Source organism: Marmota marmota, unplaced genomic scaffold (assembly GCF_001458135.2).
Source record: "Marmota marmota marmota unplaced genomic scaffold, marMar, whole genome shotgun sequence".
Lineage (NCBI taxonomy): Eukaryota > Metazoa > Chordata > Mammalia > Rodentia > Sciuridae > Marmota > Marmota marmota.
In genome coordinates, this window is record NW_026000211.1 from 20,747,052 (window position 1) to 20,767,153 (window position 20,102).

A 20,102-nucleotide genomic window follows, 5' to 3' on the forward strand; every position below is an offset into this window, starting at 1 on the left:
AAAAAAAAAAAAAAAAAAAAAAATATATATATATATATATATATATATATATATATATATATATAAAATAAATTTTTCACTTTGGCTTGTACTTTGAATTGCACTTTATTAAACCTGAAAAAAATAAAGTTATCATTAACAGTCAAATTTGATATTGAGAAAAGAAAGATAGTAGAAAGGAAAATGGATCAATGACTTTACAGTGAAAAGAGAGGTTGTAAATTTCAGTTTGTTATAAATCAGAAATTTCCAGCTTATTGTAAAAGTACAACAAAGTTCTGAACTGAGAATTTATAATTCAGAACCTGGAGTCTTCACATCCTCTCTGTCGTTTGTGCTTCCCACAGGTATCCCATCTGAAAAACAGGCATACCTAAACATCAATAAATAATCCTCAGATGTTAATGGTTTCCAAGGGAGTACATGTGTATGTTTTTTTTAATATTTATTTTTTAGATGTAGATGGAAATGACACCATGCCTTTATTTTTATGTGGTGCTGAGGATCAAACCCGGGTCCCGCCCGTGCTAGGCGAGCACTCTACCGCTGAGCCACAATCCTAACCCACATGTGTATATTTTTAGTTATACATTTTTTATCAAAGGTGCTTATTAGCATAAACTTTAGCTGGTGAAAATTTCATCCACTTTTTATTTTTTATAACCATTTCATCAATACAGTAGGAAAAAAATTAGAAAGCAAGGGGATAAACAGTCTATTTGCTTAAAATGGATAATAGAAATTTTAGTGACTATTATACCAGTTTAAATTAAATTACAAATCTAGGAACATTTGGAAGTATAGAGTCTGTAATTGAACCTAAGTTACTTCTTAAATAGCACTACATACTTAAAAAAAATCATAGGTCCTTGTGGTTTGTTTCTTTTGGGTCCTGAAAATGTTACCAAACATAGGAGAATTTTGGGATCTCAGACTTTCTAGCATTCTTTACCAAAGTTTATTTAAGTTGCATTGTTTTAAAAATGGAATTTCATAATAACAAAGAGCATATCTAGAAATAAAAATATTTTTAAAACTAAATAATTTCTTTTTTTAAAATAAATATATTGATATTTTTATTATTGTTGTTTTATCTCTAGATTAATTGTATTTAAATGGTAAAGAAATTTGTTTGTGCTATTAAAAATGTGAAATAAACATGTTGAATCTCAAGAACATAAGTATAGAACAGTTTTTTAAAAAAAAATGGTAACAGTATTGTGAATACAATACAAAGTGTCAGCCATAGTTCAACTGTCATTTCCACCAACATTGAAGAGAATATCCAGGAAGCACTTTGAAAAGAGCTTTCAAAGCCATCTGAAATCTTATTAATCATTATTAACGTATTAATTCCCTCAATTAGATTCCCAGTTAACTGGGAATCTAATTGAGGGAATTAATACGTTAATCTAAATTGTCAAACTTTAGTAAAAAGGTATTTCCAGTAGTGAAATTTCTAATGTTAGCCTTCCTAATGTTACATAATTATAGTATAAAATAATACAGGTCATTTCTCAGCTTATGAATAGATAAAATCTTTAGTTTGGTATTGTTATGCTTTCAGTGCCTTGTCATAGTGAAGGTATTATATGAGAGGAAATTCTGTTAGAAGTGTTTGATATAAGTCATAAGTTTTAATCACCTATGAACTTATGAGGGAATTAAATACTTTAAAATTAGCTCATTCTTTGTAATATTTTTCTACATTTTAACATTCCTCTCAAACTTAATTTGTTTTCCTACATTTGAACTTGAAAAAAGCTCATTTCTAAGCTTATCTGAACTCAAGCAGAATTTTTCATTTGAAGTTTAAATCTGGATGGTGTATCTCCAAAAGAAATGCTTTATTGTTTGCCATATAGTTATGCCTATATCTATGACATTTGGTTTTTCTTATTAATAAATTGTTTCTATTTGAAATTAAAGGTTGGCTGGGTTTTTAACTTTGAATATGTTGAATATTTGTTGATGTTGGGAGATTATTGCTTTCACATAGCTTAGTTATAAAACTCAGAAGCTGATTTCTAAACAATTAAAATCAGTGATTTCATTTGGTTAGTAAAAGTAATGCCAGGATATAAATTAACTATTAAGAGGATAGTGTCAAATCAAGTATTTTACCCATTTATCCTCGAAATTTCTGATGTTATGGACTAAAACAATAACTTTTTTCACATTTTTCTCTGCTGTGTGTGTGTGTGTGTGTGTGTGTGTGTGTGAGAGAGAGAGAGAGAGAGAGAGAGAGAGAGAGAGAAAGGGAGAGAGAAAGGGAGAGGGAAGGAAAAGAAGGAAATTTGAGGCAGAAATCAATAATGAATATTAGAGGGTGAAACTGTTTTGTCTCAACAAGTTGCAGATATTTTGAACATACACATAAAAATTTACATTTTTGAGGCAAAGACTCCAGAATTTCCATGCATTCATAAGAAGACAAAAATTGAGCTTTCAGATAACAACCTATAGTTATTACCTCTGTACAGAGTCGGAAACCACTATACTGGTCTGCAGAAAATAGTGTATTTTTAGATGCAAACAGTATTTTAGATTCTATAGACTTTTAAAATAATCATTTATCATTGTAATAGTAAAGAATCAGTGTGTTTGAAAAACTGTATTAACAGTCATGCTTAACATTACATTTTTGATGTATTAAAGTTGTAACATTACAATTGCTATGTTTAGTTTGTCTGTTAATATATGCATTTTTGAAAAAGCAAAAGATTATTTCCCTACCCAACAATTTTCCCACCCGACCCCAAACCCCATTTATTTTTATTTCACAGTAGGGCATAGGTTACCTAATATATTCCATTTAGAATCTTGATTAAGATTTCAAGCTGTGGAGTAAGACTTATTGTGTTCAAATCCTGCCTGTATACTTTATTAGCTGTGTGACTTTGGACAACTTTTTTGTCTTTTTGTTTTTTATCTATTGCACCAACATCAGGATTGTTGAGAGAGTTGAGTAAATTAGTACAATTGAAATAGTACAACTTAAAATAGTGCCTAGCATCTAGTAAGCACTTTCAGTTATTATTATTGATACTTATTTTAAACTTCAGGTAGTATTTATGAACATTATTAATCTTTGTAACTTAAATTTTTAGGTTCTATGAAAATTGCCAAATTTAAGGCACTTATCATGTTTGATAAATAAAAAATCAAATATAAAATTAAAAATTTTAAACTTTAGAGCTACAAGATCTAATTTTATATTATTTAATATTTCTCTTTTATCATGTTCATGCATATTTAGGAAATTAAATGCAATAACTTTTTGTCTCATTTTCTTTTATTTTTCAGGTTGTGCAAATCCACTTGGGGTCACTGTTCCATTTACAATAAGAATCCACCTCTAGGATTTTCTTTTAGAAAACTGTATATGCAGCTGGATGAAGGTAGCCTTACCTTTAATGCCAACCCCGATGAGGTAAGTGAAAAATGTGAATATTTGAGTCATGTGAACTTTATTGCTATCTTGCTGCAGCTTTCTAACATAACAAATTTGCAGGTAAAACAAGTAATTGAACATACCTTTTCAATCACTAAGAAGCCTCGTATTTTAATTATTGCTATATGACATAGTCATTTTCCTTTACTATATCTTGTTCTACTCTTTCTACTTGCTCACTTTGTATGACAGCATCCATGACATTTGCAGTCCTCTTCTGATCTTTTAGAGATACTTATTACTGGAGAATATGACATTTTGATAATTAGAACATGGAATAGGTTCATCAAATGTTGTCTATGCATTTTCTGTTTATTGTTTGTTTACTAGTGATACACTTTTATCATAATCACAGATAACATCATTCTAGTTTCCAACATCAAAATATTGTCTTTAATTGATGCCTATAAGTCTTTGTTGACATAAAAAGTACTTAGAGATTGTTATAAAATTGAAAAATTTTATATTGATCATTTAATTATTTCTTAAAATGTAATAATGATCAAAATGTGAAGCCAGTTCTTCTACTGTTTTTTTCCTATTCTCATTTTAATTTATTCTGAAAAAGTTCTAATTTTAAGAATTGTTTAAATACCTACTACACTAATTCTTTGAAATCTAAGTAGAAATTATTCAATGCTCAAAATTAATACTTCCAGGTGTATTATTTTCTATGGAAAAATATTAACTAGACAAATCTTTTAAATTAAAAAAAAACAACTTTTTTATTTGTTTATAGAAGTCTTAAGGACTATTTAGGGATGAGAATGTAGCATAGTGATGGGGTACTTACTTAACACATATCAGGCCCTGAGTTTAGTTTCCACTACCCCAAGGAAAAAACAAAGGACTCATTAAATCATGCAGCTAAACATGTTCTAAAATTAGGGAATTGATTTTTGTTATAATTAGGGAAATATTTCTCCCATGTAAATATTTTTATCTTAAACAGAAATACTGATTTTATAAATGTACATATAATAATACTAGTGACAGCATATTTTTAAATTGATTTTCACTTATTACATATAGTTTCTTTTTTTGTTAAATTTTTCTTGTACACATGAAAAATCAAATAAAGTTTCATTGCTAACAAATTTACAAATTTTAAAACCTGGTGTAATATTGAAATTCAGATATTTGTTCTCTTTCCTCTCTACTATTCTAAGAGGTGAGAGAAAATTGATACTCTTAATGAAAATAGAATGATTCATTGGAAGCTAAAGTTTAAATTATATATTTAGAATGAATATAATATTGTTTTTTAGAACCTAATGACCATTCTTTAGAAAGGCAAATGAATGGATAAATTATTTATCATAAGTTGTTTTAATATTTATTATTTTATTGTTAATTTTTCTGATACCCTTTATTATTGAAAAAAAAAACACTTGTTTTTACTTTGTTTTAGTCAAATCTGTTCTTTTCCTTGTAAACATATGGGAACAATGAGCTAGTCATCTTTTTTATCTTACACTGTGGCTTATCTTCTCCATTCAAGAAATTCTGCTATAGATAGATAATCAGAGAATGGCATGGTGTCAGAGACTTTATTGTTCTCAACTTGTTATTTAAATTAGACATTACTCATTGCTAATTAAAATAGTTCTCACGATGAATTTTATGACAAGATATATGTTTTGCATCAGTCTATTGAGGTAATTGAAGAACTGAGGCAGAATAGTACAGTGTTTAACTCTAGAATATACAGGGATCAGAAGAGGCAGCTCTTGTAAGCCCCAGTCTTTATTTTGCCTAGTTTCTCAAGCCATACTGGATCTCATCACAAATTATATTGATGTTGAGTAAAACTCATATTTGATTGATATGACTTGAAAATGTTGCATTCTAAGGAAAATGTAACTTGGTAAGTACCATGTTGTAGGTTTATAAAGTTGGGAAAAGTTGGATGTAACTGCAGATATTGATTATGGTAAGTAGTCTTTCCTTGCTAAGAGTATCTGTTTTTAAAACAAATCCTAAAGCCATCTTTTTATTCAAATATTAAATATACATATTTATATATACTTATACATATATATCCTCATACACTAAAATATTGAATAGTTTTAAGTATTCACATTGAAAAAGCTAGATGTAAAAATATGATTCCATTTTTGCAGCTACGTATATCAGCATATAGCATTCTTGTTATTACCTCCTCTAGAGTATTTGGAGGGGAGGCAGAGACAAGAGGTAAAATTCAAATTCTTTTTTTTTAATCTGACAGTTTTAAATTTTTTAAATCAAAATGTTTGCTAAGAGAGTGGATTGAAGTTATTAATTTAATTATAATTTTTTTGATCATTAGATTTTACTTATCCATCCTACCTTCCATTGCTATTGAGAGTTGGCTGTATTTTCTTTTTCTTTACTTCTTGGCCTGATTTAAAGATATCCTTGAGCATTCCAGAAGTACTGAATTTACCATTTTGAAAGGGCCATATGGTGCTGTCCATAAGTGTAGACTTGAACCACTCAAAGTATGTTGTGGTTCCAGAATTCTGATGTTGTGCTTTATAAATATCAGTAATTAAGCAGGTGTTGTCTGATAGCAAAATAGAATTCTGTCTTTACCAGAATGCACTTAGGATACAAATAGGCAAAACAAGATATTGAAATATATTTAATATGTTCTGAGGAATGAAGGGAAGTGTTTTAATGACTATATTGTATATGTTTGTTACTAATATAAATATATTATAGCCATTTGATTAATTGTTTCAGGTCTTCAAATTGAAAAGTGAAAGGGTTATCCAAAAAGATGTTCTTATGTTGAACTCATCTGTATGAGTCATATGTTAGCCAGGTCATTAGAATGATGTTTGTCGAGGTTTTTGAGTGCTAGAAATCAAGAGTACTTATTGGAGATTGATTTTTCCCCCCACTCACTGGAGCACTGTCATCAGAAATATCATTTTTAGTTCATTTAACTCTGAGCAGTAAATTACTTGGATGATATGTTTAAGTGTAAGTGGTGTTTATTGCAGTTATCTGAGATAAGATGTATATAATTGTTCAGTATTATAAAAAGTCTACTTTTCCATAATTTCTAGTTTTGTACTTAACATTTTAATAGCAAGCATCATTAAAATATTATAAAAATAAGAATACTTACAGCCACAGGGAACAAGAATCTCCAAAGGACACCGTTCATGTCACGGATATGGGTAACCAAACTCCACAGCAACTGCTGGCAGTGGCTCATGGGGTGGGGGAGAACATCTGCACAATTTGTGGTACGATTATCTAGCACGCTGTTGTTATATGCATGACATTGTGATCTCAGCTGTATGTAATGTCTTGATCTTATGCATGAGCTTGTGTACTTAGTGGCAGATGACCACATTCTAGTAAAGGAATGTGCTGAGACCCGTTTCCATTATGTTGTATTTCCCTTGCATGTACAAGTTATGTGTGTTGATTTTATTCTACTAGCAGTATTATAATAAAGTAATTTTACTTACCAACCAGTAACATATATTTCTTGTGCTGTATTTTGTGTTAAAACATTTTCTTGACATATTTTAAATTTAGAGTCTACAAAACTGGCAATGAATATGGTTTAATTTTATTATAGGATTTTTTATTTTAACATTTTTTTTTAATATCCTCATGGGGTCAGGTTAACAAAAAGGCCTTTTTCCCCTGTACTCGTACAGAAAGCCTACATGCATACAATTTTTTGCAGTTTACTAGGTTGATCATAGATAAGATCTATTATAAAAGTATTTTAAGTTTGACCTATATACATATTTTAGATAGAAATCAACATGCAACTTATTTTTAAGATAGCATTTTGTTGTTGTTGTTGTTGAACCAGTGTAAGTATAAACAGGAAATTTGTAGGAGTTCTCCATTATAGAAAGGATCTTCGTACTGATAATGAATCTTCCTTTTTGCTCCAATATACAGCAACAAAATTGTCATTACTTTACTTCATAGCATGGTAACAGTGGTGAGAAGTAACTTTGATTTTTATTCCTATGGATAGAAAACCCTTATTGATATTATCAGAATATACAGATAAGCATTTCTCAAATGTATTCTTCAGGAATACCTTGCTTAAAGAAGTTCCCAAATCTAATAAAATTGAATATGATATGTTATGATTAATTGGCTTTTATTTACAGCATACCTTTTTAGAGCCTTTAATACATTGATGCACTTCATGACTCTTTAAAAGAGAAATGTCATGTGTAGAATTTTCCAAGTTTATTTGACTATGCATATAGATAGATAGGTTTGTAAAATAGCATTCCAGGAAACACATATTGAGATACACTAGTATAGATCATCTGTAATCTTACTCTTTATAAATGTTAGAATGGTTGAAATACACTATTGTTAATTTATAGCTGTCTGATACAACCTCTTAATGAAAGTCTGTGGATCCATAATTGCTTGGTTTTTTGTTTTTTTTTTTTGGTTATACCTGTAATCTTCTTTCTTATGAAAGTCTGTAGATCTATAACTATTTGCTTTCTTTTCCATAGTCTGTTAGTACTTATTACCAAGTTAAAAAAAAAAAACAAAAAAACCCTGAGAGTTGTGTTTGAGTCCTGACAGACTGAGGTATTTTTTTCATCTTTTCAATTTCTTAAGGAAAATGTTAATTTGGAAAATAAGTGTATGACAATAAACTTGAAAGCAATATCAAATTTAAGCAACAATGTGTAGACCTTAACATAAATGTCCATGTAGAATAATTTGGAATTAATAAATCATTCATTATTAAATCCTCAATATCTCATTCTCTTTCTCTATTAAATCTAAGTGGCTCCTGTTTCCCAAGGGTATTGACAATGAAGACTAACAGGACACTAAGATGCTTTTTATGTTGGAAAATGTACTTGCCTTTTGAGATTTTATTCTTAGTTTTATATATCTAGAAATTTTACTTTATCATTATACCAAAAGTAGATTAGTGTGTCAGGAATAAACTCATAAGTAGTAGAATGTGAGCTAGATTGACAGTGAGATGTATATTCCTTGAATAATGACTGAGAGCATAAAGAAAGATAAATAGAAATTCCTAATCTTTGGCTATTATTTAGAGTCTATTTAGGAATAATTTAGTTCTCAGTGCCCTACACTATGCTGCTTCATTCAACCAGTTTCATGATCTACTTCTGGCCATACCCACTTCTGCCCATATATATCAACTAGGATATTTTTTACTGTAAGCAACAGAACCTAAGCTAATAGTAACTTAGACCATATATATTTGTTTATTTCTAAAGGGTTCTGGAGGGACCCAGAGTAATACAGTGATCTCATTGTGGACCCACTATCTATTAACTTTTACCTTCTTGATAGCAAGATGCCTGCCACAGTCCAAAATACCACATTCTCACATGATCCTGTTTACAGCACAAAGAAGGAGCAGAAAAAGAAGCTTTCTTCTTACATTCCTTAAACGTATTAGGTTAAAAGATTATTCCATAAGTCTTCAATATACTTCTGCTCATTTTCTATGAGCAGAACTAAATCACAAGTACATCAAGAACCCTGGACCAATAGAGAGCAGAATAGAAAGGATTTCATGATTGACTTAGACTTATAATTTAGTAACTGATACTGAAATGCTAGAAAAGAGGGAAATGGCATTTGGGAAGGTATCCAAGCATCCATAACACCAATTTAGTTAGTGACCTACTTGCAAAATTTGTGATTCTGTCTCCCTTATTTCTGGTTTGTGTTGGGTCAGAGGCCTTTGGACAAATAGTGACACCAGAAGCACCACCATTTGAATTGGCAGCTGACTCTACCTTTTTGCTATTTAAGCTGTCTGTCACTGACCAAACAGACAAAAAAGAAGGGAGACGATTATGCTGTGCTTGAAGTAGTTCAACCTCATTATCAGAACGAAATAGCTACTATTGCACAGTGTGGAAAAAGAGAACAACAGAGGTGTAATTCAAAAGATGCCTTTGAATTCCTTCTATATGACTATTTCTATGACAAAAATAATGTTTTAAAAATTAACGATAGACCTACATGATCCTATTACTTTGACTTCTCACTAAACAAAGAACCTCAACCAACTGAATTGCAGTAGCAGTCCTAGTCTCAAGAGTTAAATATAGCTTATTCTAGCTAATCATGTTAATTCTATTCTGCCTGGCTTCCATGGCATTCACATAATTCAGTTCTGACTCAAGATATTAGAAATGTGTGCAAAGAAAGATTTTCCAGATTTTAAAAAGAAACAAAGGGAAGTAGTATTTGTGTGTGAGAGGTATTAGAAACACAGAATAGAAAACTTGAAAGAAAAATTTGGATCTGAGTTGCCATTCCTGAGCTCAACAACCCTGGAGCCATATTATTTTGGAATTTCTTGTTTTACAAGATAATTTTATTTTTAAAATAAATTTATCCCTGTATTAATTTTGAATTAGGGTCCCTATTGTTTATAATACAAATCAGACTGATGTATTATTATTAGCATTATTACCCAAACTTTTAGGAGTTTGATATGTAATCCTGAATGCAGATTATTTTTAAACATAATTAATTTATCCCCAGATTTGCTGATGAGAATTTAATCAGAGAAAAAAAGAGCTAGTTAACAATGAGAAAAGTCTCTCGTCAAAAAACAGCTTAATTACCTTCTAAGAATTCTTTATCCAAAGGAGCTAAAATGTTCATGTTCATTGGCCACACCTCTTCTGCTTGATCAGCATTAGTCAAAATGAAAAATCATGCCCCAGATGTTTTCCTATCTGTCTATCCACCTACGTATCTCTCTTTAATCTGATCCTTGAGATGATTTTATGGTTAAGAAGGCAACTTTATTCTTTGTCTATTAGGTCAATTTTATTTCATACTTTGCCCTAACCATACTCTAGTTTGGTCATCTCCTCCTCCCTTGTCTCCAGTAATCATTGCAACACATGGTTTAGATTAGTTCATAGAAAGATTTGTGGATTCCAAGTAAACTTTTTTTTTTTCTGGTGCTAGGGATCGAACTCAGGGCCTTGTGTATGTAAGGCAAGTACCCTATCAACTGAGCTATATCCCCCCTTCCAAGTAAACCTTTTAGAAGCCTAAAAGAGACAAATTTCCAATAGTTTATTCATTGATCAAATTACCTGATGGATTTTGCTCTTCTTTTCCCAAAATGCTATGAAAGATACTAATTTGCTACCTTATTAGGTGTGAACTTTTAAAAGTTAAATTAGTAGACATTGTATTAATGAACCATGTGTTTATTGCAGAACTGAGAAAGATTTTTTTCTTCATTTAAATTGTGTTACCAGTTTAGATAGAGACATTGTAATGTTGGCTTAGGTATTTTAAGTACATTTCAAAGAAAAATTTATTTTCTTTTTATTTCCTTACCATATGTGACCTGACCACTTTAGTAGCTCCAAAATGATTTCTTCTCTCTGATATAATCACAGCTTCAGTGCAGCTTGATATCATTGCCTAGATTTAATGTCTTAAGGTAGGAGTCTTTCATGAGTTTAGCAGTTGCTACTACCACTGTCACAGTATATGTCACTGCAAGATATGACAATATTTTCTCAATTATTGAATGTCATCAAGTCCATTAAACTACAGTTTTTAAAATATGGGAATATGAAAGAAACACTACATTAAAGGCATTTAAAATCAAAATGTAATATATATTTATCCATAAGATTATATCTTTTTTTCTTTCATATCATAAAATTTTTAGAACTACCTTTTTTATAATCAAAGTTTTAATTATGAACCACTTTTAGCCACCAACAGTTAAATATAGCATCAGGGTGATATTCTGCTTTATTTGGATTAATGATGCCGACCTATTAGAATTTATAATTTGAGGCATTTCAAGGTATATTGGGTTTTATATGCCCTTCATATTTAATCTAACTCCTAAGTTGAGGGGTTGTATTATTTTTTTCTCCTAGATAAATTAACTAATTCTTAAAAGTTTACAGCTTCTCTTGAATGTCAGCTGGAAGCTTTGTACACTAAATTCAAATATTCTTTCAACAAATATTTATTAGTTATCTATACCTCTTACTAGTTACATAACTTTGATTTGGGGCAAATTATTTAAACTCTGTATGCTTCTGTTTCTTCTTCTATAAAATGGGTACAATAAGATTACCTATAACATGATATTATAAAGGTTTAGTGAAACATAAATGTTAAATTCTTAGTGCTTCTAACTGCTAAAATGGATCTAAATATTTATACTAGAAGTACAACTACAACAACTTAATTTGAAGAACCAGGTGCTATTTTAGGCCTTGGAGTTCTAAAACTTTTGGATTCTATTAGGTAACTATTTTGACACTGAGTAATAGTTCTTCATGAAGGGTATATTGGTTCCACAAACATCTCTAAGCTTTAGTGATACCCTTTGCCTTTACTTACATTTCCTGATATATGAATAATCTTTTGCATATGCAATAAACATTTTGTTTCAATGTTATTGCCTAGTTTAATCTTTTCAAAGACATTTTAAACAATAATTTGAGATCCAAAAATTATGTCCAAATTAGAACATGTGTCTTGGCTCAAATGGTGGTAGCATGAACAGACACTGTCATTACATGAATAAATATTTGTATTTATTGGCAGTCAAAGTATCATTTGAGTCCCAACTTGCTTCTGTTTGCTTGTGTGCTATTAAGACTTTAAAAGAAATAGTTGTTTAAAGTGCTGTATGTTTTCTTTCATATGTAGAAGCTGGAGGGAAAAAAGGATTTCATGAAAATAGAAAGGAGACCATCAGAGTATAGGAATGGGATCAGGGAGAAGGATGAAGGGAAAGCAAGGAAAGGTTCTGAGGAGTGAAATTGATTATGTACATGCATAGATATTCCACAATGAAACCCACTATTTTCTATAATTGATATGCACCAATAAGTTTTTAAAATAGTTTTTCATTTCATAGTTGTTAAATATATTTATAAATGTACATATTATAATTAAGATAATATAAGACTATATCTTATTTATCAGAGTGAGTTACATAGTTACATATGCACATTGCAAATGGCAGTGTTTGTGTGTGATTTTTATGAAGTGGAAATTCTAAATTAGCTAACATCAATATTTAAATACATCACTTCATTACTTTAAATTGTTATTAATTATACCTGAACCTAATAGAATTTTATCTCCATATTTTAATTCTAATGTTTTCTTCCTTCCACTTTAGAGGCAGGTTAGAGATAGAATGCATTTTCCAAGAGTCTTGCCTCAGCTAATAGCAATTTTCTCAGTAATAATTACAATAATTATTGTTACATTTAATTCTTAGTGGTAATTTATCATTTGTGAAGTGACTTCTTAACTGTCATCTTATTGATGCACCCCAGTGACAGATGTTCCTCTTTGGGGGGCTATTATTTTTCTTAGATGTGGATCATTTTCTGTTTGAAACTATTATAATTAATTAATATGACTTTTAATTATTTATTTAAACCTTTAGATAAGGAGGTTCTTATATTTTGTCTGATGTCACTGTTTTCTCTCTCTTGAAGAATAAACAAAAATCTATCCCACGTCCCCTCTCCAGTTCCTCTAGATTCCACTGGAGGGGATTCTTCATTTTTATTTTAACTGTCCTACTTTTATGTGAGATTTCCTGTTGATTTCTAACTACAAATAATTTCAGGTATATATATGACTGTACTTAGCAATTCCTTAATATTCTGCACTTTAATGTACTGAAAAGTTCCTTATAAATAGTTTTCAGAAGCTACTAAAATCCTTGCTAATTTGAACATTCATAAATAAGCTTCTTCCAACATCCCACACTCACGTCTGAATAATGTGATTTCTCGATCTTCCAGATGAAGTGTGATGTTATGGTTCATTTCAGTAACTATATTAATGGAAATTAGCTACAGGACATTTATACATTCTCTTCTCTCACAATTTTCTTTTCTCCCACATGAGTGTAGACAGTGAATGTTCTTTGTTCTTGGTAGGTAAAAGAAGAGACTGAGATCTGCAGTTCAGATTTCAAACTGACATCAAATTCTCTCTTCTTTTAGTTCTAGTATTAACAGAGTCTTCCAGTGCATAGTTTAGTTATGGGTACCTATATAGAAGGAAAACATATTAGTCTTATAAACTAATCTTTCTACATAGCCAACTTTTGGGTACTGGGGATTGAACCCAGGGGCATTTAACCACTTGGCCACGTCCCCAGCCCATTTTTATATTTTATTTAGAGACAGGGTCTCTCTAAATTGCTGGGGCTGGATTTTTTTTTTTAATTATTTGTTCTTTTTAGTTATACGTGACAGTAGTATGTATTTTGACCTACATACATGAAGTATAACTTCCCATTTTTGTGGTTGTACATGATGTAGAGTTACACTGGTCATGTATTCCTATATGACATAGGAAAGTTATATCCGATTCATTCTACTGTCTTTCCCATTCCCATCCCCGCTCCCTTCCCCTACTCTGCCCTGTCCAATCCAGTGAACTTCCACTCCTCCCTTTCTGCTGCCTATTGTAAGTCAGCTTCTGCATATCAGAGAGAATATTTGGTCTTTGGTTTCCGGAATTGGCTTATTTCACTTAGCATTGTAGTCTCTGGTTCTCCTGCCTTGTAAAGCCTCCCAAGCTGCTGGGATAACAGGCATGTGTCACTGTGCCCTGCCAACATAGGACTACTTTAAAAACTTGGGCCTGTTACCAAACCAAGGTCTATCTGCTCACTATTTAAAAACCAATACTCAGGAGATGAAAGTTGGTGGAAAGGAAATAATCAAAATTATAATCAAAATTATGTAAAGATTGACATCCTGAGAAGATGGGGGAAAGTTATCATGAACCCCCCAAAAAAGACCATCTTGGGAAATTCAGGCATATAAGGACTTATATAGGGAGGGAAAAGAGATAATATAGTAATATGTGCAGGAAGGCTAGGTGCTGAGTGGGGTCTTCGTCATCCAGGACATGTATCTTTTTTCTCAAACCAGAACATTACAAGGGACCTTGATTTCCTGGGGCTAATTTCTAAATTTTTTCCCACCCCACCCCTTTCTCTTTTCTTGGTGCTGAGGATCAAATCTAGGACCTCAGGCATACTAGGCAAACCCTCTATCACTGAGTTACTGACCCAGCCCTCACACATTATGTTTCTAAAAGTTAAGCATCATCTTATGCATTCTGATGTAACATGAAGGTCACCAGATGTTCTGGATTCTGTAAGTCTAAAGAAAGATTATTCAGCAGTTAACATCTTGATCATTTAGGTGCAGCTTTTCTTTGGAATTTAGAATGCAGGGCAAAAGGAGGGGATGTAACTGCACAAGATAACTTGCAACTGAGTTGCCATTGTTACAAGCATACTTTTTAGTCTTTATTTTACTGCACATAAAAAACAGCATGTTGATTTTTTTTATTTACAAATAAATCCCGTTCAAATTTTGCAGTTTTTTGTTGTTGTTGTTTTGGTTTTTGGTACCACGGATTGAACTCAGGAGCAATCAACCACTGAGCCACATCCCTAAGCCCCATTTTGTATTTTATTTAGAGACAGGGTCTCACTGAGTTTGTTAGTGCCTCACTTTTGCTGAGACTGGCTTTGAACTCACTATCCTCCTGCCTCAGCCTTCTGAGCTGCTAGGATTACCAGTGTGTGCCACTGTGCCTGACCAAATTTTGTGGGTTTTTAATTTTAATTCCTTAACTATAGAGCACATATTCTCTGATTAAACAGGAAGAGTGAGAACTGTTGAACTGAACAAAATTAATAGATTTTATATTTACCTTAGCAATTCTGAAATCCTGTAAAAAAGAAATCTTATCAGAGCAGTCTTTTAACTATTGTTGCTTCTGTATTCAAAGGAGACAATGGGAATATTCCCATTTGACCTGCAGCACACTGTTTCTGATGTACTATTTATTTGTTACTATCTAGAAAGTGAAATTTTTATAACATGTTGTAACTCTTAATTTTCACATTACTTTTACTATGAAAATAATACATTTTAACTATTTTTTTGTTCATTTCACTGTGGTTAAAATGTATATGTAAAAGTTAATATATGAGTTCTTATATTGAAAGGAAGGTTAGAAATCTAGATTGAGCTATTTTGTTTTGTAAATATTTGTTGATAAAATTTAAGAATTATTATTTTTAGAATATCCTTTTAAAAATAAAATTAAATGCAATGTCCAGTTTCTTTGTGTTATATAGTGTTCTAACAATAGGTTTATCATGGTACTGTATTTTGCATGTATAAAAGGACAAATTTAAACAAAAAAACTAAATCTTTTTTTTCTTAAATTTCTTTACTAAGCTGTTCTCTAAGAAAACAATTTACGAATATGTTCCTCATATATGCTGGTTTTCTTATATTAATGATCTCCTTAATTGACATGAACTGTTATACAATGTTCCTGCCAGGTATCTGTGCTACTAGTCAGTAGAATGTACTTTTCTATTTGGCTTTAGATGCCTTATTTTTTAGAATGCACTCTATTCCCAAATATATATTTATTGGTTCAAACATATGATAGATTTTGGTGAATTTAACATAAGAGGAGGAGACTGATTCACATTGACTTCCCTGGATTCTTATTGCTGCTCAGCACCATTATTGTTTATTACTAATGGATTCCGTTATACCCCCACCATTGCTAATAGAAATCTTCACTGCTTTGCCCAAGGATCCAGATCAGCTCTCTCTTTTTCCATTCCTTTTCAAATCGGTATTCTGCCTAAGAAGGAAACCAACATGCACTCTGTTTTTTGCTTTTTACTTTTTAATAAATATATCTATTGTTAAAAATACCAAGGTACTGCAAGAAATCAAACACATGCTCTGGGCAGGCAAGGCAAACTTTACTTCTTCCTGAAGGGTATGCTACCAAATGTGGCTAACAAGTACACTTGTGCAGGTAGACTGCAGCACTCCCCCTTGCCCTAATAGAAGGAGTTTGGCATTACAGTCTACATGATTAGCTAATTTTAAAATTGGGGCAGGCAAAGGGAAAGGATATAGTTATAAATAGCTACAATTGAATCTTTACATCCCAATTAAGGCTAAATACCATATTCTGAAAATGAACTATCAAACAATTTATTTTTCACACTGCCTCTGAACTAGTGCTACTTCCCTGTCCTCCTAGCCTAGAAAGCATTATATAACTCCAATGGTACTTTTCTGTCTTTCTCCTTGCTCCCATTTGTCTGTGTTGCTACTCTTGCAGAGCAATAATTTTCCTGCTTATCAGTCTTTTTCTTTCTCCATTGACTTTTTTTTTTTTGCATTCTGACATGCATAGGTCAAATTACCTTGAAAAATATTCATTTTCTCTTTTTGCCTTTAATTTTACCACTTATCTTTTCCCCTTTTGTACTAATAAAATTTTCAAGCAAGTGGATTTTACTCAGTTTCTTTATCTTAAGCTCATTCTTTAGGTTTCTACTTAGACTTGAGCCTCCACTACTGGAAGGAAAGAGACTTCTTGAAAGTCACTACTTTGTTTTCTCCCAATCACCAAAAAAAAACAGTGACCTCTTTTCCCATAGTCTCCTTGAGCTATCCAAAAGAAAAGGTAAGCCAGCTATTTCTTTTGCTTGGCATTTTAGTTTCTTCACAATAGCTGTCTAAGATTTTTGCTGATTAGGAAACTGAGACTCAGAAAGGTTGAGTAAATTATTTATGTCACATCATCATTTACTGGCAGAGCTATGTTTGATACTTCTGAAAATTATGCTCTTTCAACTCTACTGTGTAGCTGTATCTACTCCCATTTTTAAATCTCAAAGACTCTTGGCCTCTAGGACATTATTCTACCCTTTTCCTCTTTTTTACCATCTCTCCAGTTGATCCTTCTTAATCAAGATCCTTAATCTATATCTCTAATCCTCCCTTCTTTCTCTACATCCTATTACATTGCCAACTGCCTATTATGCCTTTCTGGTTATATCTATCACCACCTCCAATTCAACCTAAGACCAAATCTATCACTGTTTTCTTCAAATCAACACCTTCTGTAATTCCTTTTTTCCCCCTTCTCCCCATCAGTCATTTTTTTTTTTTTTTTGTCAAGTCAATTCCCTCTTCATCAAGCTAGAAACATTAGTTATCACTACCAGCATATTTGCAAGAATACTCACCTCTTTTCATTTCTGGAACATATGGAGTTTTTAAAATGTTATTATTTCTTTCCTATTTCTACTGTTTTCCCATGCTTTCAAACACTTGTAGTAGCCCACTAGTTTATCTTCCATTATTTCTTTTTATATTAGAGTAGACCTTCCTTATTATCCAGGGAGGATAAAAAACTCATAGTGGATATCTGAAACTATGGATAGTTCTGAGCCTACATATAGTTTTTTTTTTCCTATGCATACATGCTTATGATAGTTTAACCTATAAGTTAGGCACTGTAAGAAATTAAGAAAAATAATAGAACAATTATAGCAATATATTGCAAAAAAAATGTATTTGACTATACCCTCTGACCCAACATATCTTATTGTACTTTCTCATTTTCACTTGAAGGAAGCACTTTTTGGTTTATCTTTGGCTTATTCAAGTTGTTAGCATTATTTCTCTTGCTTTTTGTAGCCATTTTAAAGTAAAACACAGATTGTTAGAACACAAGCACTATGATACCATGACAGTAGATCTGATAGCCAAGATAGCTACTAAGTGACATATAAAGTGAGGATATGAATCAGGAGGGATGGAGCAGGACAGCAGGAGATTTCATCATGCTACTCAGAATGGTGCACAATTTAAAACTTATGAATTATTCTATTTTTAAATATGTGTTTTTTTAGTTATTGATGGACCTTTATTTTATTCATTTATTTTTATGTGATGGTGAGAATTGAACTCATACATGCAAGACGAGCCTCTACCACAGGGCTACAATCTCAGCCCCAAACTTATGAATTATTTATCTCCAAAATTTTTCATGTAATATTTTCAGACCACAGATGAATAGGTAACTGAATGAACAGAAAGCAAAACCACAAGGAAGGACTACTATACTGTCAAATTTATATTGTAGGCCAGCTTCCTCATGTTAAAAATTCTTCAAAGACCTCCAATTACATATTGATTTGGAATAAAAAACTTATCCTAAAATTCAGCACTATTTATTCTACTGTCCAGTTCCATACTTATTCTCAAATTCAAGATATTTCTCCTTGTCCTGAAAATACTTAGTTTTTATGTTATATTGCTTTTGTTCACATATCAACTGAAATGTTCTTTCCAGTGTTCCCCTCATTTAGAGCTTTCTGAACTCTTGTCATTTCTTCAAACCTATTCAAATGTCCCATCCTGTAGTGATGTTTCCATTCATTGAACTGTTGAAATTCTTATTTTTAATACAGATTAATTTAGGACATGCATTTTATTGATTTGTCACATTGTGTATGCAAGTTATTTCTATACCTGTCTCATCACCACAAATAAATTTTCCTAGGGTAAAACTGTCTTATACCACTCAGTGTTTGTCACTGAATACCTCACATATACTATATATGTTTAACATAATTTTAAATGGTGATGTGGACAGTTTTAATTTATGAAGTTTGATTTGTTTTAGAAAAACTTTATACTGCTAGACATGTGTGCATTCATATGTAAATATGCATACATATGTAAATATACATTTATTATATATACTATTCTTTAGGTATTCATATTTATATCTAAATGTAAAGTTAATGGATTCTTTTTTAAAAGACTAAATAATTAAGAAATTTAAGGTGGACATGGTGGCACATGCCTATTATCCCAGCATCTCAGGAGGCTGAGACAGAAGGATCATGATTTCAAAGCCATCCTCAGCAATTTAGCAAGGCCTTAAGCAACTCAGTGAGAGCCTATCCAAATAAAAAAAAAGGGCTGGGAATGTGGCTCAGTGGTTGAGTGCCCCTGGATTCACTCCCCAGTACCAAAAAAAAGTTAGGATTTATAACATGAATATTATTTACCAGTTTATCATTTTCCAAAGAAACATGAAGCCTAATGTCTACTTTCATAATAGGAATTTTGTTTATCCTACTGTAAGTTTCCTATAGAACTATTTTTTAAGTAAAATCTATTTGGATCAATAGTTTCTTTTCAGCTGATGTGAACTTATCTAAGGAGCCAGCCAAATATAAGACTGACACCATTAAGATTTATCTCACAGTTATTTTATGGAAATGTCTTAGAATCCTCCCCACATGGAAAAAAAGAACTACACTATGACTGAAACGATTTAAATAGTTCTCAAATTTGAACAGAATAGAATTTGCATAATGGAATTAAAATTTATAAACAATGAAATAGTAATGAGTTTGAAGCTTAAGTTTATTTTGGAAATGCAAAAGAAAAAATAGACTCAAGCAAATAACAAACTATTCGCCTTTGAACAACTCAGCTATAGTTGCAAGCATGCCTTTCAAATGAGATGTTAACTGGCTTGAGACTCCTATGTTCATTTAGAATAGGGATTCCTAGACTGCAGTCCTTAGATGGACTTAGTACATAGGGGGCTAGGGCTGTGGCTCAGGGGTAGAGTGCTCCCCTGGCATGTGTGAGGCACTGGGTTCAGTCCTCAGTACCACATAAAAATAAAATAAAGGTATTGTGTCCACCTACAATTAAAAAAATACATTTTAAAAAAGTACATAGGAAAGCTATGGGGGTAACTCGGTGTTAGATTG

The 20,102-nt window shown here is 31.5% G+C and overlaps 1 protein-coding gene across 1 annotated transcript in view; it reads left to right on the forward strand.

Annotated features, from left to right (window-relative positions):
• The window catches only part of Fbxo8 (F-box protein 8), a 61,623-nt gene that overhangs the window by 26,827 nt on the left and 14,694 nt on the right, over positions 1-20,102 (forward strand). The window contains exon 3 of the mRNA XM_015486205.2: positions 3,307-3,433. Coding sequence (XP_015341691.1) covers positions 3,307-3,433 — 127 coding nt within the window. The remainder of the gene's footprint in view (positions 1-3,306; positions 3,434-20,102) is intronic.